This window comes from Protopterus annectens, chromosome 11.part0 (genome assembly GCF_019279795.1).
Source record: "Protopterus annectens isolate FY-2018-M chromosome 11.part0, PAN1.0, whole genome shotgun sequence".
Taxonomy (NCBI): domain Eukaryota; kingdom Metazoa; phylum Chordata; order Ceratodontiformes; family Protopteridae; genus Protopterus; species Protopterus annectens.
In genome coordinates, this window is record NC_056745.1 from 208,542,527 (window position 1) to 208,568,243 (window position 25,717).

General features: G+C 38.8%; 1 protein-coding gene across 1 annotated transcript in view; it reads left to right on the top strand.

Annotated features, from left to right (window-relative positions):
- Window positions 1-25,717, top strand: part of LOC122814922 (leukotriene A-4 hydrolase-like) — a 334,501-nt gene that overhangs the window by 24,223 nt on the left and 284,561 nt on the right. The window contains exon 2 of the mRNA XM_044087186.1: window positions 5,232-5,362. Coding sequence (XP_043943121.1) covers window positions 5,232-5,362 — 131 coding nt within the window. The remainder of the gene's footprint in view (window positions 1-5,231; window positions 5,363-25,717) is intronic.

Genomic DNA, 25,717 nt, shown 5'->3' on the forward strand with positions numbered 1-25,717 from the left:
TCAACTTAAGCACTCAAACCATTCACTTCTCATCCCGGCACCTGCTCAAAACTCATAGCAAGCACTAATAAACCTTAGAACTAGACCCCCCCTATACTGTAGAGAAAGACAAGACTTTCTATTCGACCTTACCAGCCAATCAGTAAAACAGTTCACTGTACCTATCCAGGCATGTCCAAAGGGCAGTTTCAGGTGTACTCTCTGGTCCAACTGTTGAATCTGGGCATTTTGAGGCAACGTTACAATTGCCTCATGTACACAGACAACCCTCGCCTCCTTCCACCAAACACTAATACATGCGAGAGATGCAATTATGCAGCCAAACTGGAGGCTAAGCTCTCTTAACCCAAGACTGGACCAGGCAGTCAAGAGGAGAAGAGAATTACTTGTATCACACCACCAGTCTCACATAGCATAGATCTGTGAAACCAGCACTGGCAAAAAACACACATAAATACATGAAAACATACTCAGAGGCTCTAAATAAAAATCTGCAAAAGCAACAGAGACCTCCAAAGCAGACATCCAAGCAACCTCCACCCCCCAACACAAACCATGAAACACATACTTCACAAAACCAGTATGCTATGCAATCATAGCAATAAAGGCAAAATAACACACCCAACACACTAGTAATAGGTGACTCTACAGTCAGGCACACTGACCACTCACTAGGCTGAACAAGGAGAAGGTTACTGTTAGCTGCCTGTTGGGTGCCAGGATCCGCCACATAACACAAGCACTCAGGTCACTCCAGAACAAGTACAAATATGATTCTGTCATTGTCCATGTTGGTGTGAATGACCTGAGCCTTACCTCCCTGGACTACATGAAAAGATACATGGAGGAGCTCTCTGATCATGTAGCCCAGGCTGGTATGACCCTGACCCTGAGTAGAATCCTGCCCTCACTAAGAATGATACCACGGTATAGAGAAAAAATTATTAATTTCAACAATTGGCTAAGCTTCTGGTGTCATTCAAAGGGGATCCAGTGTCTGTCAGCCTGGAATGACATTCTCAAGAAGCCAAGCTGCTTCACTAGGGACAGTTTGCACCTGTCACTCTTAGTCTTTCTAATACTTTTTTATGCAAGGCTCAAAAGACAAACCCACCACCGTAAATATCACAAGTAACAAAAAACTGAGGGTAATGCTACTCAATGCCAGAAGTCTAAACCTCAAAATGCACGCACTCAAGGCATTCCTCAGTATGGAGAAAGTCGATATATGTGCAGTAACAGAAACCTGGTTTAAGGCTCCAGAGAGCAACCCAGCACTATCAGGCTACAACTCATACCATGCATTTCAGCCACAAAACCCGGACCGAAATACAAAAGGCAAGGGAGTATCCATATTCATCAAGGATACCCACACCTCCAGGTTAGTGGCACATGCTTCAGAGATCATCCACATGCAACTAACAATGGGCAAAACTGCTATTCAAATTATAGCTTGCTACAGATCCCCCACCATGTCCGAGGACCCCCACTCTGCATTCCTGGAAACACTGGGAAGCATAAAGGTCTTTCCAAACACCCTGATATTGGTTGATTTCAATTACCCAGACATTAACTGGGAGAACTACTCAAGTACAAACTCCTTTGCCCAACATTTCCTAGAATTTATAAACTCAAACACCCTGGATCAACTGGTCAACACCCCCACCGGAGGTGACAACATATTGGACCTGGTCATCACCAACATGGGCGACCAGTGTTCCACACCGGAGGTCAACCCCTCACTGGTTAGATCTGACCATAAACTAATCACTCTGGATATCCACATTCCACCACCACCCCCCGGTCAAAGAAACCATTGTGAAAAGCTTTTCAAAAGCAAACTTCATGTTACTTAAGACCGAGGTGGGAAGTTTTGAAAGCCCCCATGCTAAAGGATAACGCTATCCAATCTGCAAAATCCTTTACTAATGCACGCTATGGGCACCTACAAGAATGCATGGATTGTGCTATCCCAAACAAAACCAAGACTCACTCCTCCAAGAAAAGGAAACCAGTCTGGTGGACCCCTGCCATAAACAAGCTATACAAACTAATACAGAAAAGAGTAAAATCCCAAGAAGGGAAGACATCCCAGATCAGTATCAGCAAGAAACTATGTTCCTTCATAAAATCATCCAAGGCTAGCTTCCAAAGAAAAATTGCCATGGACTCCAAAGATAACCACAAGGCATTCTTTAGCTATGTCAAGCATCTAAGTGGCAATTCTCAGATCTGCTCAGAGTTAGTGCAGAATGGCACAAAATACACTGAACGACTGATATAGCCAACATCCTGGCAGACAGGTTCAGTACAAATTTCACCCCCCTCTCACCCCCAAAAGGGCCCATAACTATACCAGAAGAATGTAGTGCCCATGAAATCACAGACACTCAGGTTAAAACAGCCCTCTCCAAAGCCAAAAACACAGCATCAATGGGACCTGACGGTGTCTCAGGCTGCGTCCTACATGAGCTGAAAGATAAACTAACCCCCTCACCTAAACACACTGTTTAAACTCAGCCTCTCCACAGGTTAATGCCCACAAAGTGGCGCACAGCAATGGTTATTCCGCTCCACAAAGGTGGAGCCACAATGGACCCAGGGAACTATCACCCTATAAGCCTGACTAGCTTGGTCTGCAAAGCTATGGAGCGCATCATCATGCAACTCATTAACAGAGACATTGGGAATCTCCAAACACTGGACCCTACCCAGTTCGGATTTGTTAAGGGCAGATCATGCCTCCTAAACCTGGTGGACTTCTTTGAGACAGTTACCAAGGCTATAGATGGTCCACACAGCCTACCTAGACCTCGCAAAGGCCTTCTACACCATTTGCCATTCAGGTATTATAGACAAGCTCACCTGCCTGAATATAAACCCCTACATCACGAGATGGGTTGCCAACTGGCTCATGGACAGAGCCCACATGTTAAGAGTTGTGGGAGCTAGGTCTGACTCTAAACCGGTTACAAGTGGCATTCTCCAGGGCTCAGTTCTAGGACCCCTCCTGTTCAGCATATACTTCTCAGAGGTACAGGCAAGCACAGGAGGACTATGGCTGACCAAGTTCGCAGACGACTGCAAACTAGGGACTATAATTGACTCTCTGGCTGACTCAGACATCCTCCAAAAGTCTCACTGAGACAGATACCTGGTGTCAAAACCATGGCCTCAAGCTAAATGCCAAAAAGTGCATAGTCATCCCCTTTGGAAAAAAACAAAGTACCCACAAACTACCACATAGGTGGTAGCCCCCTAAATATGGAAGACATAATAAGGGATCTGGGGACCCAAGTAGATAGTAACCTCTCCTTTGATAATCACATTGCCAAAGTGGTTAGAAAATCCTTCTATGTGGCCCACACAAAAGGGTTTGCATCCAGATCGAAAGAGGTCATTGGGCCCCTCTACACATCACTCATCAGACCCATCATAGAGTACAATGCCCCATTTGGGATGTACCTTACAAGACACCTGCAACAACTGGAAAGACCACAGACGTACCTCACCAAGAGGATCACTGGCCTCAAGCAGATGCCCTATGCAGCTCAACTGAAGAAACTCCAGCTGTACTCGGTTGCATACCTCCTACTCAGAGGTGATCTCTGCCTGACATACAAGGCCATGTCCAACCCAGAATTGATGGACATGCTCCACCTAAAGAAAACCATATCCTCTTGAGCTACATGCTCCAGGGATCTAAACCTTGCCACAACAATAAATTGGACATGCTGGAGGGCTAGATTCCTGTCCCAGAGACTTCCCATGCTCTAGAACAAGATTCCAATCTACATTAGGCAGAGCTCCTCGCTAACCCTCTTCAAGCGGAACCTTGTCGAGTGGATGGGATCACTTCAATGGCTCTGCTGGACAGAGACACAGGGAACTAATCTAAGGGGATGGAGAATGCCAACATATTCCGGCTAGGCTTATAAATGCCTTCGGGCAGATAGCCTAGTACTTACCTATGAACTTATATATAAAATACATAGCCTACTCTGAATACAGTTTGGGATTCTGCATTATGGTGACCAAATAAAATTGCTGGCCTACAGCAAAAAGCCAGCACCCAACCTGATCATACATATTTTAATGTGTAAAAATGCAAAAACATGTTTTTTGTATTTTTACACATTAAAATATATATGCTCTAGTTGAGTGCTGGCTTTGCTGTAGTGACTTTTGGTTTTTGATCCTTTGCACCTGCCGGCCTTGCAGAGGCCTTGGTTGTGGTAGATATCTATAAACAGGCCTGCAAAGGGAGCCATGTTCCAAAACATGTGATCTCAGTGTAAGTATTCATTTAAATGGACAGCAAATATTTTGGAATCAGCCCCCTAGAATTCATGGGAATGAGAAAGGTAGAACAAATATGGTAAAAATAAGTGTAATGAATTGTCACTGAATACTTCAACATACAATGGTCTAACTGAAGATTTGCTTTAAAACCATTCTTGAAATATGTTGGTAAATGATGAAACAGAAAGCTGTGACCTGACAATTTCTGTCAAATTAATATTGTGGTATTGGAATGTACTGCATGAGTTTAAACTATTACTGACCTACGGCGGGGGGGGGGGGGCATAATGGTCAGGGTATTTACCTTATAGACCCAAGGTACAAGGTTTCATTCTCATCTTTGGGAATATTGACTAAGCTTAAAATGGCCTGCAAAGGCAATTTACTTATGAACCTAATCCTCTAAAATAAATTGAATTAGGATTGACAAATGCAGGGCATTGGATGTATTAGCTTTACTTTCTATTGGTTGTAAAACATAAATTAAATATTTAAATAGGACTATAAGTTCAAGTACATGTATAAAATGCAAAATATGGACAGATTAAATTTCTTCTTACCTATTTGATAGATACAATTATGCTGTGGAATGATATGCTGTCAGTTTTGCTCATCAGTTTATGTTCTATCATTCAATTTATGATTGTAACGATCAGCCTTTTAATCCAGAGCTGGAATTTTTTTGTGTTATGTATGTCTGTGTTCAATAACTTATTTTGTATTATCTTGTACTTAGGTTTAATCACAGTAATAACTGGATGGGAAGTTTCAAAATTTCCTCTGGTTTATCTTGAGTTGCCCTCCTAAATACTGGAAAAAAAGTTTTGAATATGTGTTTTGACTAGCCTTGTAATTGCTTGTATAATGATTGCTTAATTCCTACCTACAAACATATACATTTGAGGATATGTACTTTCCTTTTTTTCTAGATACTGGACACAAAAGACCTGAAAATATTTAAAATTCTTGTTAATGGACAGAAAGCCACGTTTTCTTTGGGACCAAAGCACTGGTTTAAAGGAAGTCCTTTGGAAATTACTCCTCCGTTTCAGTTAGAAAGGTAAGTACATGAACTGGAATGGGGCAGATGCTATCAGCTGTCATAAAGTATAGCAAATGAAGCCTGTACTAAAAAAAGAATAAAGTGAAAGATGTCTTATTATTTTCAACTACCCTGGCACGCCATATTAAATTTTATTGATTACAATATTAAAAATTCAACCAAGGAACCTTACTGCCAGTTTCATACAAATGAAAACTTTTTTTTTTTTTTTTGATAAATATTTTCATACTTAATTCAGTTTTGCCTGGAAAGATATAAAAGGTTTGCATGAAATTTTTCCTATGACAAATTCTATAAACTTAGAATAACCTGTAAGCTGTTCTGCATGTTATATTTTATGGTTTTATTGGAATTTCATCCAAAGAATAAATGCTTAATTCAAGCCTACATGTCATGCCACATTATGAAACATTAATGTTAGAAAAACCACAACAGAGCTGCTAGGAGATAACCACTTCCAGAGCCATTGATGATCTTTGTCATTTAAACATTAATGTTAGGAGACACTAATTATATTTTATGAAGATTAGTGTTCTAGTCCTGATCTGTATTAAAATGTTTGGATTATATTCCTTTGCATCACAGCATGTTAATTTTCTTTACCAAGCTTGTATCTGGTATGCCTTCTTGCAATAATTGCAAATACTAATCAAACATCAAACTTTCAAATAACGTTTTGGGAGCTAGTGCTCTTTCTTTTTTCAAAACTGCATATTATTGGGGATTTTTTCATAATTCAGTCTACGCTTCTTTATTTACCAAAGATGCTACGGAGCAGTAACAAGTTTAAGATGGCTGTAAATTTGCATGTATATCTTCCTATTTATTTATTTACTCATTCATTCATTGATTTGTTTATTCATTCATTCATTCATTCATTTATTCACTTACTTACCTACTTACTTCCTTATTCATTGCTACTTGAGCCTCCCAACCAACCATTATTGCAATTGCGCTACAGTGTGGACATGATCCAGGCAGCCATCAATGGGTTTTCTGTTAAGTCCTACCTTGTTCCCTTTGAGCGTGCTCTTTTAGTACTCAGAAAATGGAAGAGCAGATGGTGCAACATGGCAATGTCACTCACATCTGTCAGTGATGTACACTCAAGCTGCCTTATTCCCATGGAAAATAGGGTGTCCAACAAAGATCCTGAAAGGGGTGTGCACCCCACAGGCATGCTCCTTCCCCTTCCCTTCAAGTAAAGGAGTGGCCATTCCCATGTCATTTTAGTTTCTCAGCAGGTTTGCATTCATCATTGTATGTTTGCATGTGTTATCCTGATGGAATATAGGGTAGAAAATCTAGTCCTTTTGTCAGTAACCTCTGCAAGGTTAGTTTATTTCATCATGGAGGAGTGGATTCATTAGCTGAGTGTTCATCCCAAAGTGGCAACTAGGTGCAAAGGATACTGGATTCAGACATAGTCATCATGACAGAAAGATGTATGAGCCAGTGACACATTATGGCATAGGTGAAATTAGCAGGACACATACAGAAAAATCCTTTTCCCAGCTACAGTAGAATAGTACTGATCTGAGTCATTCAATGCCCATTTCATCCATGCTGCAAAGATTTTACAAGGTTACAAAGAAATGGGACAGTGGGAATAGGTCATGGGATCAGTGAATGGGCCATGGAGTCAGTAAGCAGAGACCAGCAGTAGTGAGAAGCATGAAAGGATTATTTTATATGTATTGCTGTGTAATACTTGTGTTGCTATAATTGACAAGTATAACTCATTATCCTTTGCTTTTTCTGACTAATCAAAGTCCATTAGCCATAGCAGAACACAGATGACATTTGCCAAATCTCAGTACCAGCATATTCATTATCCAAGTAACGGCACAAGTTCTTAGTGGTTATGAAAGACTGCCTCTGCTTTTTCCCCTTCATTCAGTCAGACTGTAAATTTAACGTGGAATTGTTACTACTTCAGCACTGCTTATATATAGTCAGTTTTCTGAGTAAGCTTAATATCTCCATAGGCCAGTGATTTGGTTTTGTATATCAGTGAATACCACTTTCATAAACTCAAAAAAGCATGCCTATCTGCTATCCATGTTGTGTTACTAACCAGCATTTTGGTACAATCATCTGACTGTGGTTGTCAGACAGCAGGTGAAGAATTCAAGACTGGTTGATTTCAGCTCCAGTTTCAAAATCCATTCCAGGATCATGGACCTTTGCAGGGTGACCACAGGGTTGGGTGGTGGATAGCCATGGAGGGGTGAGTATCTAAACTTGCTCTGTACTTTTCTTCTGTGGACTTACACAAAAATTAATGCAGGGCTTAATTTATTAGTCTGGACAGAAACACCAGCTAGTATATCTGTGACAGCATTCACTGTTTTGTGCTGTCTCTTAATGTTCCTTGCTTTTTCAAGGGAACAACAAGACAACTAACACACCTATACCTGTACCCTTCCTTTAAAAAAAAAAGAGTTGCGTCTTGACTGGTCAAGCCTCCCAACTTTTGACAGTCTTTTAATGATCAAGGAAGCATCTTCAAATTTAGGTGCCCACAATCGGAGATGGATGCCAGGCTATTAAATTATACTTCAGAAAGTCAGAAGGTCAAACTTTGTAATACAACTAGACAAATGTTTCAGCTAACATTTCTCAGTAAAGTGTGAAAACAATTAAAAATTTTAGATTGTATTTTTAACATAAAAAAGAAACATATCATTAATCAAGTGAAATTGGTCCTCGAACCCTAACCCACTAAATCTTCCTATCCTTACTTATAAGGATGCTCACATAAATATAACAATTGTACTTGATCAAATATTTTTTTCCATGGCATGTTAGACTTAAAACAGTCACAAAAACACCCAAATTAAGTGTTTCTACTGATATAAAACACACAAAAGGAAAATGTTCCAATTCCATGGACTCAAGAGACTTTATTAATAAAAAAACAAAATAGATTAAGTGTTTTCATCCTCATAAACCATGACTTCATCAGAATCTACCTGTACCATATAATGATCACGTTTTTTATCAGACTTAATAAAACAATTAATTAATCAATAACTTAAAAAGTAATTAAAATTGTTATACAATCAAAAACGTTAAAGGCACAGTGTCCACTGAACTTGACCTAAATTCAATGTAAAATAATAAGGCAACATAAATTATTAAAATGACATGAATGCTACCATAATAATAAAACCCTTAATAATCTTAAAAACTCAATAAAATTGTTAGGTGTATAAAAATGTTAATACACAAACTTTTACTTGTACGTGGCGGCTCTTTCGTTTAATATGGGTTGCAATGAAATGTGTTCATTAATCTCAGAAGAAAAGGAAGCTTGTAATTTGAACTGCCATTTAACTTCCTTCTTCTCTAACACTAGGGAACTTTTGTCACATCTAGTATTAACCTTAGCATGGTCCAAAATAGCAAAGGTGAATTTCAAAAACCTAGGGTATACTATAGAGTGTTTAAATAATGTGTGGTTTCATTCTTTTTTTCCATATTATAGTGGTGCTCATAAATCTTTTTTTGTAAAGCTTGGTCAGTTTTGACCACATAAAAAGCTGGGCAGGACAAACACTTGGCTAAATCAATCACTTTACTAGTCTGACAATTACCCTTAATAACAGTTAACTTAGACTGTAATCTGTTCTCTTGGGTGATACTATTAGCTTATAAAATGTATGGACATTGGTTACAACGTCTACACTTGGTCCCTGAATCTTGTGCCTTATTCTGTACTGTTCCCTCATTCCTCTCAAACCTCTACTTAAGATTGGGCCCTGTCTTAAAAATAAAACATAGTTCTGGTCCTAAGAATTGGCATAATTCAGAATTTATTTTCAGATTATTCTAGTTCTTCCTTACAGTGGACCTAATGTCAGCTGATCTGGTCCTAAATTCTATAATTAAACCCCTCTCATAATTCCTATTGTTATTTGTACCCTCCTGTCTCTACTAACCCATCTCCTAAAAGGGGAACATATCTAGTGCCCCAGTGGTTGTACATGTAACAAGTCAAGTCATGAATAAGTTTACCAGGGTAACCCCTAACCAAAAACAGGTTAGCAACTTTATGTAACTCTGCTAATAGATCGTCTAGGTGGGATGTCATCCACGCCACTCTGATAAGTTGCCCCTTAACAATACTTATTTTTCTGCTTAAAAGGATGGCTACTTAAAACAATGTAAATCAAGTAAACAAGTTCAGACAATGGCATTCTAATCCTAGTTTGCTTTTATTTATAGTCTTATATCCTTTTTTAATTTCTGCAAATCTTTTGGGTTTCTAATACCATGATGGGAATGGACCCCATTCCTAAGTCAAAGTATGATTAAAGTTCATGAAATTGTATTGAAAGAAGTGCTCTTAGCAGCACTCGCAATGTGCCCAGTAATGACTTCTTCTGCAATTCGTACAGAGTTACATGTATCAGTAACATATCCAAGTATGATTGCAAATTCTTTTTTATAAGAGCTGTTGCTCGTACTACTATTGGAACTGTCTGGGTATCTTTCTTCCATATTGCTCTCATTTCTGCCTGCAAATCCTGATATTTTATGACTTTGTGTCTCTCTGTACATAAGAACACTATGATCACTGCTACTTTTGTCTTCTTTTCATGGACCACTACATCTGGTTTTGTAGCATCTATCTTTTGAACTGCTGGTAATGGGTGATCCCATGTGATGTAAACTTCATCATTTTCTATGATGTTTGGTGGCTCATGTTTCCAGTGTTTTTCAGCTACCTCAATATTATAATGTTTGCACAATCCCCAGTGCAACACTCTTGCCACATTATTATGCCATTCAGTATACAGTCCTTCTGCATTAGTATATCACAACCAGCAACCAGGTGTGCAATTGTTTCCAGTTCTGTTTTACAAAACCTACATTTGTCTGTTTCTACCACATTTTCATTGGACTTTGTAAACCAATGTGTACATAGTCCACTATCCTGGATCTCCAATATTAACCTTTCATCTTTTGGTTTGAATTCGCCTCCCTAACTATTCCTGCAGTCTATCCTGATCAACATGAGGTTGTTCCAGGAGTTTTCTATACTTGCAACTATATTTATGCATTTTCCACATTTCTTGCCTTGTCATCTGATCTTTCAACTTATATTCTTTCTTTTGTTTTTTTGGCACATTCAGTTGCTGCCTAATTTTTATTTACTTCTGCTTTAATTTCCATTCCTGCTTGATGCCAATATGCTTCTACTAGACTAAGCAGGAAAGTCATCTTAGATTTATTCTCCTCATGTTTCAAAACTTTCACTATGTTTGGGTCTTGTGATGTTAGCAGATATGTATGCAGTCCCATGACTGCAGATCTATACATGTAATCAATTTCAAGGAGGCCCATGCCTCCTTCAGAACGAGGAATATATAATCTTGGTATCCACCAATTTTTATAAATCATTTGATGACCATAGAGCATCCTTCTTGTTTTCCTATCTAATCTATCCAACATCTTTTGGGGCCAATCAATCACTCCAAAACTGTAAGTTAGGACAGGAAGAGCAAACTGGTTTATAGTTTGAACTTTGTTCCTAGATATCAATGTTGTTTTCAGGATTCATTTAAGTCTTCTAAAATATTCCTTACTGAGTTTTATTTGTATTTGTTCATGTTTTATTGTTGATCCTTCATCAGTTCCCAAATATTTATACACTGCATCTTGCTCCAGTTCTTTTATATCACATTCTTGTCCCAAACTGATGTTTTCTTGGTGCTGCAGTTTTCCTTCCTAAAGGTTGCTTTTGCACATTTATCAAGACCAAATGACATTCTTATATCATCTGAAAAAGTTTTGACTACTTGCAGTTGTGCTTTCAGTTCCTCATCTGATAAGCTATATAGTTTTAAATCATCAACAAAGAGAAAATGAGAAATCTATACATTTTGTTGCTTTCTGGGAGCCAAATTATAGCCACGACCTAGTTGTTAAGCAGACAGCTTAATGGGTTAAGGGCAAGGCAAAAGGGCAGTGGTGACAAAGAGTCACCCTGGAATATCACCCTTTGGATTTTTATCCCTGGAATAATAATTTGTCCTTTATCATGGCTTAACTACAAAGTGGTTTGCCACTGTTTCATGGTTGCTGTGATGTAGTTTATCAGTGTAGGGTGTATCTTACATTTTTAAGCACTCTTTTATCCATGAATGTGGGATACGGTCAAATGCTTTTTTGTAGTCTATCCATGCCATACTTAGATGCTTCCACTTTATACAGTTCTCTACTATGACTTTATTTAACAACAAATGATCCTTTGTTCCATATGACTTTCTTTTATTATGCTTTTGTTCTATTGCCATAATTGTGTTTTCTTCTAGATGACTATAAACTCTGTCGGCTTTTCTTAACTTTATTTCAATTTCTCTGGCTGTTACTTAATCCCATTTCATATTCTGTACATTTGAACTTCTTATTCTTTCTTTTACTTCTTCTATCCATTTAGCATCTTTGTTATCTTCCACAGGATCTTCATAAATATTTCTCCAAAATGCATCTATTTCTTCTTTTTTTGGTGGTCTTTCAATTCCTTTTACTTTGTTTCCTAATTCTCTATAAAACTTTTTTGGGTCATCAATAAATTGCTTATTTTGTACTTTTTCTTTATCTTTATCTGTGTATCTTCTAAGTTTTTCTGTCTGTGCTGATATTTCTAGTTTGTTATTTGCAACAGAGCATGATAAATCCTGATCTGTTATAATACTGTACATTGCCTTTATCATCTCTATCTTTCTGAGTATTTTTGTTGCTCTATTCCCTCTTCTGTATTCTTCTAATAGAGATATTTCTTGTCTTAATTGCTTTATAGTTTTCTCAGTTTGATACTTCCATGATGTCATTTGATTTCTCCCTGTCCTTTGCCATATTACCCTGTGTTTTGTGGTAGGACTTTATCTGTTATTAATTTGGCTGCACAGTAATGTATCTTGTTTATTTCTGTTATATTGTATGAATCTCTATGGACAGGCCTAATTACTGTGTTTGTTTGTTTTATCAAACTTCTAACTTTTTGGGTTTATTGACTTTCTGCAGTCTGTTTCTTTCATTGATCTTAATATGTGTAGCCATCTGTATTAAATCAAGCAATTCTTCTCTTAGATCATTTTCTTCAAAATTGAAGGCACATTCTTTGTTCACCATTTCCTGTGGTCATGCTATAGAATGTTCCAGAGCATCATCCTATGCCATGTTCTCTTCAGTTTCACCCTATGTCATCAATTGCTCTTTCATATTGGAACTCATTGGCCTATCACTCCCCAACTTTGGCCGTGTCAGAGTTGCCACAATTTTCAATTCTTTCCCTTGCTGTATAGCTTCAACTGAGCATTTGTACTGGTTTCTTGTGGGAGGTTCCAAAGTATCTTCATATGTCAACTGATTAGATGCTTCCGGTTTTACTGGTTTCTTCTTAATTTGGGTGTCCATTGCTCTATCCTGTTGTGTTGTTATCTGAGTTAAATTTTCTACACTAAATCCTTCACTTCACAGGTACTTCAGTTTCTATTTCTTTAACTTCTGCATTAATAATTCTCTTTTCTACTTTTCCTCTTTGTTTTCTTATTTTTTGTATTGTAAAATTTCCATATCCGTATGTCTTTGCCTGTATTTTTCTTCAGATATCTTTGGTGCTGTTCTTTTTGCATTGACTAGTTTTGCTTTTTCCTTTGTGTAAATATTGCACCATATTAAATCTCTTTTTCTGTTCCATGTCCATATTTCTTCTTCAGATGTCTTCTGCTTCTCTTGTTTCTCCTTACTTTGGGGACTAGTTGTTCCATCATGATGTGCTATCAAATGTGTTAGACTTTCTGCACTGAATCCTTCAATTCGCAAATATACCATAGCTTCAGCTTCTATTTTTTTTATCGTGTACTTGACTAATATTTTCTTATACATTCCCTCTTTGTGGTCTTATTTTTTTATTGTGAAATTTTTCATATCTGGGTGCCTATGCCTACATTTTCTTTGAATATCTTTCAGGCTGCCTTTTCTGTGTTAGGTTATTTGGCTTCCTGCTTTGCATAAATACTGCACTATATCAGATGTCTCTTTCTTTCCCATGTCCATATTTCTTTTTTATACCCATCAAACATCTGTACATTTTGTTCTTTAAATTTTCACACTTCCTCAGTTGCTTCTTTTTCCAAACGGCACAAGGTTTCTTGGTCTATACAGTGTTTTTCATAGATCTGTTGTATTAATGAACATACATTTTTATTTGAAGCTTCCCACAGTTTTTCTTGTGGAATTATTTTTTCCTCTAATTTCTCTCTTAATCTGTTTGCATATCTTTTATTTGGAAATTCTGGGCTTCTTGCATAATAGTGACAATAAATAATTTCTTTCTTATCCTCAATAGTCCACTCTATCATGTATCAGTTTTTGTGATTTTTGTGGACTGCTACTTCCTCCTACAATGGGGGGGCATCCTCCCCCTGGGCCTGGCCTGGCCCCATTATAGGAATATTTCCATGTCTTAAGGATTCTACACTGTCATTTTTTCCAGTCCTAGTACCAGTGCACTTACCAGGATTGGGCATGTTTTATCCTCGGACTTGTGCACCCAGCTATCTTCTTTATTTTTAACCCACTTCTGTCCATGATATATGCTATATAAAATACAGTCTATATATCAGTATCGTCTTGGTGAGATTTTGTGACAAACAAGGTCCACCTCATGAAGGTATTCACCAAGACTTGAGGATGAATTCAGTACCAGCAATACTTCTCTCATTATGCATTTACCATAGACTTTTCAATATGGAGACAAAACAGATGCCTTTTAAAGTTTTCTTTATGTATTTGTATTGTCTTTAGAATAATAGTTTTATTTTATTTATTTACTCTTTTTTTATAAAAAAAATATTTGTTTAATTTAATAAGCCTTTCAGAAAAAAAAATCACATAGATCATTCATAGAAGATAAACAGAGAAAAAAGCATTGCTTTCGGAAAGGTAGAATCATTTGCATAGTAACAGATGAACTACCTGACACTTTTTGAATTTATTTTTCATTATTACATTATTTTCTAATATTTTAAATAATATATTGTTATCTGTCATCTAGCCAGTTCTGTAAAGTCTCTTCCAATTCCTACAGCAATCCCATGAACAGCTGATGTCATTCACAGAGTTTGCAGACAAGTCGAGAACAGAGATAGATTTACCATGTATGCAAGATTTACAAAATGGATTCAACAACATATCAGATAAGACATTTTTACATCCTTGACTTGCATCAAGGAGCAGAGACATAGCAGTCTGTAATTATGTTTAACACCATGCATGATGGTACACTTCAGTTCCCAAATATGGTTCCCTATTACGTTGTCTAACTTTTAAAAGTTCGAATGCTATATGGTCGAACCCATATGTTCGACCTTTTAAAAGTTCAAACATGTTAACGGAGATCTCTGTTCAGTACAGAAAGGGAAGATTTCCCTTTAGGAGTTGGTATATTTAAAGAGTGGTGAGTGTGGGTGCACCCCCCACATGGGGGGATGCAGGGGGGATTGCCCCCCTGCTTACAACCACTAGGTAGTATTTTCTGTTTTTTTTCCTGTCGTTTTTGAAATTTTAAAAGTTTGAACATAAGGGTTCTTCCATATAGCGTTTGAACTTTTAAAGTTTCAATAACGTAATATAGCCTGAAGAAGACAATGTAAGTTATGCATGACATACAGATGTATCTAAAATGTCAGGTGGATTAGCTTTTTGATAGACATGTTTTGCCTTTCAGTTATGAATAAACTCTACTCATTCTAGTTCTAATATTTTTCATCATCTAGGTGTTGAGTCTCAAACCAGCGATACTATCATGAGTGTCCATCTCCTTTTCCCAACACTTTTAAGTTAAAACCCAATGAACTAAAAATGACCTGAGAACAATCCTCTAGCCAGTGGTGTCTTGCTTGACAAGTTATCTCACATGGTCACTGTAGCTCGTCCAGTCAGGATAAAATAGACGAGCCTTTGTGTGTTCTGTTCAAGCAGCTTTATTATGTAGAAACACATTAGGATTAAGGCTTAATAACTTTAACTTAGATAAACTTATAAACAAACTAGCTATTACACTCATACATGCTCAGTCTCGGGCTGCACTCTCAAACTTGCACTGAAGCTAGCACTTGCTTGCTATTTATATGCACGTGCTGACCTTGAAACGCTTCTTAAAGGTACAACACACACACTATTCTACATCCTCCCTCTTTGAGAAATGAGTCATGCAATATTGACGACATTGACTGACATGTAATTGATACAAATAGTTCTGTGACATGCAATTAAATAGAATTAAATACATATAGACAATTATGTCCAGTTTGCTGTGTATTTCACACTAGCTCTGAAAATATGACCAAATCATGTGACATAGAAATTAAAATCAGGTCTCTGCTGAATGTTCAACTTTGGGGACATCAGGAACATCATCAGAAATGGAAGTAGAAAGTAAGACACATTCTGCAACAGGAACATTGTCTGGATTGCTCTGAGGTCTAGAATCGGTATCACAGGAACAATGCTGTGATATCGATTCTGATACCGGAAGAAGAAGATATCTGCGATTTCTTCGTACTCCACACCCTCAGATTCTATGAAGTAGGATCTCGGCTCGGTACATATACCTGTTACTTGACCAATCCGGTCGAAATCTCTCACCGTTGTATCCTCACTGTCTCTCCTTCTTTCAATGGGTGAAGAAATCTGCTTGATTTATCATAACTGGATTTCTGGAAAGTTGAGCTCTAATTTTCCTGTTGTTCTTAGCTTTAGGCCTCAACAAACTGGAACTAATAGGCAATGTTGTTCTGGTTTTCCTAGATAGAAGTCTCTGAGTAGGTGAGGCAAGTATATTGTCATGGGGTATGTTTTTGAAATTAAGTAAATTCAAAAGCACATCGGTATTATCACACTTTGACTTCAACAATTGCTTTGCACTCTATACTGCATGTTCAGCTAGTCCATTTGACTGTGGATATTCTGGACTACTAGTAAAATGTACAAAACCCCATTATATTGCAAATTTCTGAAACAACTGGCTGGTAAATTGAGTACCATTGTCAGAAATAACTTTGTATGGAGTACCATGGTCTGAGAAATCATGTTTCTTCTTGGTGATAACAGCAGTGGATGTTAGATTAGGTAGTAAATCAATCTCAAACCAGTTCGAATAAGAGTCAACCAACACTAAGTAATGCTGATTGTTCCACTCAAATATATCAGTGGCTACTGTTGACCAAGGTAGTTCAGGAACTTGATTTAGCTGAAGTGGTTCTTTTTGCAAATGCTGTTTAGTACTATTGAACACTGCACAAGAAGAAAGTGCTTTATCAATGTCTTTTGTTAGAGAAGGCCAAAATACTAGTCCACCTGCCCTTCTTTTGGTAGATTCTGAACTTGGGTGACCACAATGCAAAATCTGGATATATTCATGCTATAAGGAAGCAGGAACAACAATTTTAAGACCTTTGAAAATAATGCCATTTTCCATCAACATCTCATCTCTGTGAGGAAAATAAGTTTGTACTACAGATGGTACAAGAGATTGCTTTGACGGTCATCCAACATTAATGTAGTGGTTGAGCTTTTGCAAAATAGGATCAGTCTTTGTATGATCTCTCAGCTCATCAAGTCTCTTGGCAGAAAAATTGCACACTTCCATGACATCAAAAATCTAAATTCTTTGCATGAAGTTGTTCCTTTGTATTTATGGGCGATCTGAATAAGGAATCAGTCAGATAAAGAAGTTTGCCTTTTGTATAGACCATTTTGAAGTTGTATTTTTGCAATTTGAGCGTTATTCTTTGTAATATTGCTGGAGCTGAATGCAGAGGCTTCTTTAAAATAGTAACTAGAGGTTGGTGATCAATTTCAATCTGAATAGATCAACCATAGATATAATCATGAAACTTTGAACATGCAAATACTATTGCCAAAAATTCTTTCTCAATTTGAGCATATTGCATTTCAGTTTGGGTAAGAGTTCTACATTTCGACCGGACTGGTCAAATAACAGGTATATGTACCGTGCCAAGAGAAGGTAACGGTGAGCTGCCTGTCGGGTGCTAGGATCCGACACATAACGCAAGCACTCAGGTCACTCCAAAGCAAATACAAATATGACTCAGTCATTGTACATGCTGGTGTGAATGACCTGAGATGTACCTCCCTGGACTATATGAAAAGAGACATAGAGGAGCTCTCTGATCATGTAGCCCAGGCTGGTATGACCCTGACCTTGAGCAGCATCTTACCCTCACCTAGAATGATGCTACAGTACAAAGACAAAATGATCGATTTTAACAATTGGCTAAAATTTTGGTGTCATTCAAAGGGGACCCAGTGTCTGTCAGCCTGGGATGACATGCTCGACAAGCCACGTGCTTTCGCTTAGGGGGCGGCTGCACCACCTCACCACACTGGCTTTCGGATTGGCAAAAAGGCTTGCCACCCCATCCATTAGCCTTTTGGCAGGGCTCAAAAGTCAAACCCACCCCCATAGACAGCACAAGGAACAAGAAACTAAGGGTAATGCTGCTAAACGCCAGAAGTCTTAACCTCAAGATGCATGCACTCGAGCTCCTCCTCAGTATGGAGAACATCGATATCTGTGCAGTGATAGAAACCTGGTTCAAGGCTCCAGAGAGCACCCCAGCACTACCAGGCTATACCTCATATCATGCTTTTCGCCCCAAAACCGGACGAACCACAAAAAAGGGAGGGAGTTTCCATATTTATCAAGGATATCCACACCTCCAGGTTAGTGGCATTGCACGGCATCGGAGACCATCCATGTGCAACTAACAGTGGGCAAGACTGCTTTTCAGTTTATAGCATCCTACAGACCACCCTCTCAAAGTCAGGAATCCCATTCGACTTTCCTGAAAACATTGGAGAACATGAAGATCTCTCCAAACACCATTATACTGGGTGACTTCAACTACTCAAACATTGACTGGGAGCACTACTCAAGCCCCAGCACCTTAGCCCAAAGATTCCTGGAAATTATAAACTCAAATGCTATAGAACAACTAGTCACCACTCCCACAAGAGGGGACAACATACTAGACCTGATCATTACCAACATGGGGACTCTATGCTCCACACCAGAAGTATATCCCTCATTGGTAAGATCAGACCATAAATTAATTTCACTGGATGTCCACATCCCGACCCCACCCCAGCCCAGAAAACCACAGTAAAACTTCTCTCAAGAACTTCTCAAAAGTGAACTTCAAAACCAAAGTGGAATCCTTCAAGGCCCCAGGGCCAGTGGAAACTACAGCCCAAACTGCAGAATCCTATATAAATGCATTCTACGGACATCTCCAGGAATGCATGGATCATGCTATCCCAAACAAAACCAAGACCCAATCATCCAAAGGCAGGCGTCCAGTCTGGTGGACCCTGCCCATAAATAAACTGTACAACAGAAGGAGGAAGCTACTACATGATAGAGCAAAATCCCTAATAGGAAGGCATCTCTGATCAGTACTAGCAAAAAATTACGATCCCTCATAAAATCCTCCAAGACCAGCTTTGAGAGAAAAATTGCACAGGACACCAAAGACAATCATAAGGCTTTTTTCAGTTATGTTAGAAACCTGGGATGCAACTCCCAGACTTGTTCTGAGTTGATTCTAAATGACAAAAAGTACACTGAACCCACAGACATCGCCAATATCCTGGCAGACAGGTTCAGTGCAAACTTCTCCCCTCCCCCAAAGAGCAAGTATCTATCCCAGTAGAGGGCTGCCTCCCAAACATCTCAGATGCTCAGGTGAAGGCTGCCCTCTCCAAAGCAAAAACACTGCTTCCATGGGACCAGATGGCATCCCAGGTTGCGTCCTACATGAACTCCAAGAGGAACTAATCCTCAAAATAAAACAGCTATACAATCTCAGCCTCACTACAGGATGTGTGCCCACAGAATGGCGTGCAGCAATGTGCCCACAGAATGACGCACACAACAGTGGTCCCACTCCACAAAGGTGGAGCCTCTACAGACCCTGGAAACTATAGTCCCATAAGCCTGACTAGCTTTGTCTTGCAAGGCTATGGAGAGGATCATCATGGAGCTCATAAACAAAGACATTGGGGACCTACAGACACTAGATCCTACCCAGTTCGGCTTTGTCAAGGGCAGATCCTGCTTTCTGAACCTGGTTGACTTCTTTGAAACAGTCACCAAAGCCATAGATGAAGGGAAGGTAGTCCACACAGTCTATCTGGACCTTGCAAGCATTTTTGACAATACCCCCCCACTGGCATCATAGATAAGCTATCCAGCTTAAATATAAACCCCTATGTCACAAGATGGGTTGCAAACTGGCTCAAAGACAGAACCCACAGAGTGAGAGTTGCTGGAGCCATGTCAGACTCGAAAACCGGTCTGAAGTGGCATCCCACAGGGTCCTGTCCTGGGACCACTTTTGTTCGGTATATACTTTTCCGAGGTACAGGCAACGGAGGAGATATGGCTCACTCACCGAGTTGCATGATGACTGCAACTGGGCGCCATAATCAACTCTCCAGCTGACACAAACATCCTTCAAAAAGGTCTCACAGAGACAGATAACTGGTGCCAGCGCCATGGTTTAAAGCTAAATTTATAGTCATACCCTTTGGCAAAAACAATGTGCCCACAAATTACCACACATAGGAAACTCATACTCAGTACAGAGAATTAGACCTGGGACCCCCAAGGATTGAAATCTCTCCTTCTCTCCTTTGAAAACCACATTGCCAAAGTGGTTAGAAAGACCTTCTACATAGCCCACCTCATCACGAAGGGTTTCACATCTAGATCAAGAGAGGTAATCGTGCCCCTTTATTCATCCCTCATCAGGCCCATCATAGAATACAATGCCCCTTTTGGGATGTACCTTACCCGACACCTGCAGCAATTAGAAAGACCCCAAAAGTATCTCACCAAGAGGATCAAGGGTCTCAACAAGGTGCCATATGCTGCTCGGTTAAAAAAACAGCTCTCTCTCTACTGTTGCCGCCGCCTTCTACTTGATCTTCTATGCCTGACATACATAGCTATGTCAAATCCAGAATTAATGGACATGCTCCACCTCAGTAAATGTAAATCCCTTAGAGCCACATGCTCGAGGGACTTGAACCTCAGCACAGAAATAAATAGAACTTGCTGGAGGAACAGGTTCATAACCTAGAGGCTCCCTTCACTCTGGAATAGAATTCCAGTTCATGTGAGGCAGAGCACCTCACTGAATCTCTTCAAGAAGAATCTCGATAAGTGGATGGGGGATCGTAGTTTTTATCAGGGATTTACTCCTGTCACTATTAGACAGAGGCACAGTAAAAAAAAAAAAAAAAAAAGGGGCTACATACTCAAATCAAGGGGTGGCGTAAGCCATACAGAATCGGGCTAGGCTAATAATTGCCCCAGGGAAGATAGCCTAGTATGAACCTATGAACCTATGAACCATAGGCTACTGATATGTGATCTTGAAGACTAACTGCACCAAGACCAAATTTTGAAGCATCACAGGAAAGAGTTACTGGTTTATTGACATCATAGTATCTTAATGTAGGTGGGGTGGCAATTTTCTGCTTAAGGTCTTCAAATACATTTTGGTGCTGTTCCAACCAAGACCATGTAATATTTTTGTGCGTCAGTTCTCTCAAAAGTGCTGTCAACTCACGGACATCTGGAATAAACTTGCCTAAATAGTTGACCATGCCAAGAAAACGTTGTAGAGCTTGAACATTATCTGGAGCTGGCATCTCAAGAATGGCTGATTGCTTGGATGGGTCTGGTCACAAGCCAGTGCTAGTAAATAAATTACCTACATATATAACTTCTGGTAGTTTGAATTTGCACTTCAGAGGATTGAGCTTTAAGTTCACTTCACGTGCTCTGTTTAGAACTCTTTTAAGGTTTCTGTCATGCTCTGCTTCACCATTGCCTCAAACTAATAAATCATCTACAATTATGACACAAGGATACCCTGAAAAAATTTGCTCCATTGCATGCTGAAAGACTTCACTTGCAGAATTTATTCCAAATGGCATCCTGAGGAATCTACATCTGCCAAATGGGATACTGAAAGAAGTCAGTAATGAGGATTTGTGATCAAGCATCACTTGCTAAAATGAACTTTTTGCATCCAAGACAGAAAAAAACAGTGGCATTTGGTATTAGGGCTGCGACTTCCTTGACTGTACACACTGGATGATTCAGTCTCTTTAATGCTTTGTTCAAATCTCTTGGGTCAATACATAGTCGGATTTCTTCTGTGCCTTTTTTGTGGGCTTCTACCATGGACAACGCCCATTCAGTTGGTTCTGTGACTGGACAAATCACATCTTGCTGCACCATTTTATCCAATTGAGCTTTAACTTTATCCTGCATAGCTATCGGAACTTTTCTTGCCAGTCTGACCACTGGACTGACCTCTGGGTCTAACTTCATAGAATACACAAGTGGAAGTTTAACCAACTTGTCATAGAAAACAGCATACTCTGAGAAAATAGCTTCAGTAAAATTAGAACTAGGATATGAGCTTACATGATGAACTTCTTTGGTAAAGGAAAGCAAATTCATTCTCAAACTGTCTCCAATATGCAATAATGGCTGCACAGGTCTTCGAACAATGGTACATAGCATAACAAGCTGTAACAGTTCCTAGCCAAAAAACATGAAAGCACTACTGAGCCTTCAGTTTGACTTTCTTCACCTCCATAAGCAACACGTTACACACAACTAGCCACATAGAGTTGTTCAACAGTTCTCACCTTAGCAAATGTATCTGCTGACATAACATTAAACTTTGAGCCAGTGTCCACTTTAATCTTGGTGGGTTTACCATTGATCTGGACAGTACAAAACACTTCTCATTTTGCCAACAAATTCACTGCATCAACCATTTCACTAATTACTGAAACACCATCGAGGTCAAATGTAGAATTGCAGCTCTCTATGTGATCAACTTGCTTTTTGAGTGACCCTTCTTTATAACTGTGTGAAATTTATTTGATTTGCAAAACTTCTGACAATGGTTCCATTTTTTACACTTGTGGAATTGCTGACTAAATGCTAAGCATTTTTCTCTTTTAGATTCATGATTGGCACAACAATTGCAACAGTTGGCAATAAAGCTGGATTCGGGTTTTGCTGACTCGGGTCTACTTCAGAAAGATGAAAATACAAACTCTCGAATGCTCACATGAGCGAATAATCAGAAACTCGAAAGTGGTATTTTGGGATCACAGTACAGTGAAGATCAGAAGATTTCCCCTTTCCTCACTGTAGTGCAATCTCAAAATAGGAATATATATATATATATATATATATATATATATATATATATATATATATATATATATATATATATTGAGGGGTGTGGGGCAAGCCCCCACAATACCAATTTCAAGTTCTTGATTATTCGCTCATGTGAGCATTCCAGAATTTGCATTTTCGGTTTTATGACATAGACCCACTGACTCACCCTTGTATTTCACTGAGCATGTCCTTTTTTTAGAACTTGCTGGAAAACTATGGGTTTTACCTGGGGATCCTGCACAGGTAGCAGGTACCATGTGCTTAGGCCTGCTTCTACTCGCCACATGTTGCATGTTGTCTACATTTGCTCTGGAGCCTGCTGAAACCATGCTCTTATCACTCGCAAGCATACTTGTGTGCCTTTCTGTAACTTCATGGATTTGATAAATCTCAGTAGCTTTGCTCAGTGTTAAATCACTGTCACAAAACAAAATCTTTTTCACTGCAGCACTATTAATACCACACACAAGTCTGTCCTTTATCAACTCATTTTTTAAGTCACCAAACCAACATGTTTTAGCTTTGTTTCTCAGGTCAGTAATGTAGGCTGCAAAAGTTTCCCCTGGTTTCTGATCTCTTATGTAAAACAAATGCCTCTCTAATGTAATATTTGACTGGGGTTACACATTTCCTTGAACTTGTGTTTCAAACACTTGCGGTCTTCCTTTGATTCAGCCTTTACAGCAATATGATGGTTTTCTCCTTCTTGCTCATATACTGCTGGTGCATACACAAATGAACACTCTTTTTCAATGGCCTCTGACCCAGCTAGGTTTAGCAAAATAAATGCCCTGGTGAGTGCATCTTTGTCAGAATAATCTGCTTGTATAAAAATATCATACTATTGCTCAAATATTCTCCAGTTATCTGCAATATTCTGATCAAATACAAGTGGTGATGGTTTTCAAAATCAATTTACTGTATTAACACATACCAGTGAAGGCTTTTGCAAGTATGTATGAACACACACACATATACATATGCCAGAAATGTATCCCACTATTTGTAACTATGTTCAAAACTCTCGGGCACAAGAATGCTCTTGAAATTACAGTTATGTAAGAAATCAGCTCTTGTCAGTGTAAGAAACATTTCAAAATAACTGCACTGTGCGTATAAACTGGGCAGAAGAAGCTCAGAGTAAGCAACATTTCAAACAACTGCATTTCATAAATAAACAGTACACAGCATGCTGAAACTTTGCTAAATAACTCTTTACAGTGCAAGAAACACTATGTAATGATGGCACTTTGTGGATAGACACATCCACCACAAGAAACTTTTTGAAATGGCTGTATTTTGACTGTACTTTATGAAATAGTTGCACCTTGCAAACAAATAAACTCTTTGGAATAAATGCACAGTAATAAGCACACACTGTAAGCACTTTCCACACTTTGAGATACTGTGAATAGCTCCAGTTATGCCCTTAATACAATGCAAAATAGTAATTATGCCAAAAACACAGCACTTTGCTAAAAAAATGCAGTTGCTGTGCTTTATTTAAGCTTAATGTGCCCTTTTTGCCCTTATTATATATATTTTGCTTTGCTTTAATTTTTTTTTTTTGCATTATACTTTTTTTTTTTGCTTGTTTTTATTAATTTTTACTTGCTTTACTTTACTGCTTTGAGAATTTTCTTCTGTTTTATTCAAACTTATGTTTATGTCTTTTTTCAAAATATCTTAATTTTAAACATTTTGTTTAATTAATAAAACTTTTGTGCCTCTCCCTTGTTTAATAATGTGGTTTGTGCCCTTGTAATGCTCCATTTTATCTCTTGCAAGGTTTCATTACCTTTGGTTCATTTCTGGTTTTTTTTTTTAGTGGTACCTCTGCACCTCGTAGCTGTGAAAAGCAATCTCTGGAATCCTGGTTCTGACACCATGTTGCTCGTCCAGTTAGGTTAAAATAGACAAGCCTTTGTGGGTTCTGCTCAAGAAACTTTATTATGTACAAACACATCAGGATTGAGGCTTAATAATTTTAACTTAGGTAAACTTATAATAAAACTAGCTATTGCACTCATACATGCTCACTCTCTGGCTGCACTCTCAAAATGGCACCGAAGCTAGCATGTGCTTGCTATTTCTATGCACATGCTGACCTTGAAATGCTTCTTAAAGATACAACACACACACACACACACACACACACACACACACACACACACACACACACACACACACACACACACACACACACACACACACACACACACACACACACACTATTCCACAGTCACATACCTGTCTTGATCACAGGCAGAGACCTTCATTGTCTGATCATATTATGTCCTTTATTTCCTTCCCAACAGAAGTAAAGAAACCTTAGATAGTTAAGGAGATGAAGATTACTGATTGTTAAAAGACACATTTATCATGTAAAACAAACTGAGATGACACTAAGTGGTAAGAAAATATCTGCACTAGACCCTTTCAGCGTTATCATGCTACATTAAAGCGGATCATTCAGAACAGTGAAAAAAATCATTTCTGCTTCAGGGATCTAGATTATTACATTAAAACTGGATGGATCAAAAGTAGACAGGGCATTTCCAGTGAAGCATCTACCCCTACTGCTATAGGTGAGTTGTACAGAAAAAAGTTGCTGTTTATCACTTTATTATCATGGTTTGCAGATTAATGTCACATGGCCATGCTCAATAAACTGTAAGTCTAAACTCCTGATGAAGGAAATGCTGACAATTTTGGGGACATGGCCTGAGAATTACATTTTCGTCTAATAGCCACATAAATAAATGAGTGAAGGGTGGCCACAGTGGTGCAGTGGTTAATGTTGTCGCCTCACAGCAAGAGGTTCCCTGGTTCGATCCTTGGCTGGGGTGCCTTCTGTGTGGAGTCTGCATGTCCTCCCTGTAGTCATGTGGGTTCCTCCGGGTGCTCCGGTTTCCTCCCACATCCCAAAGACATGCTGTAGGTGGATTGGACACTTTAAATTGGCCCTAGGTGTGATTGTGTGTATGTGTGTGCCTTCTGTGGAAGGTTGGGAGCCGGGCTGGCAACTTGAGACTGTA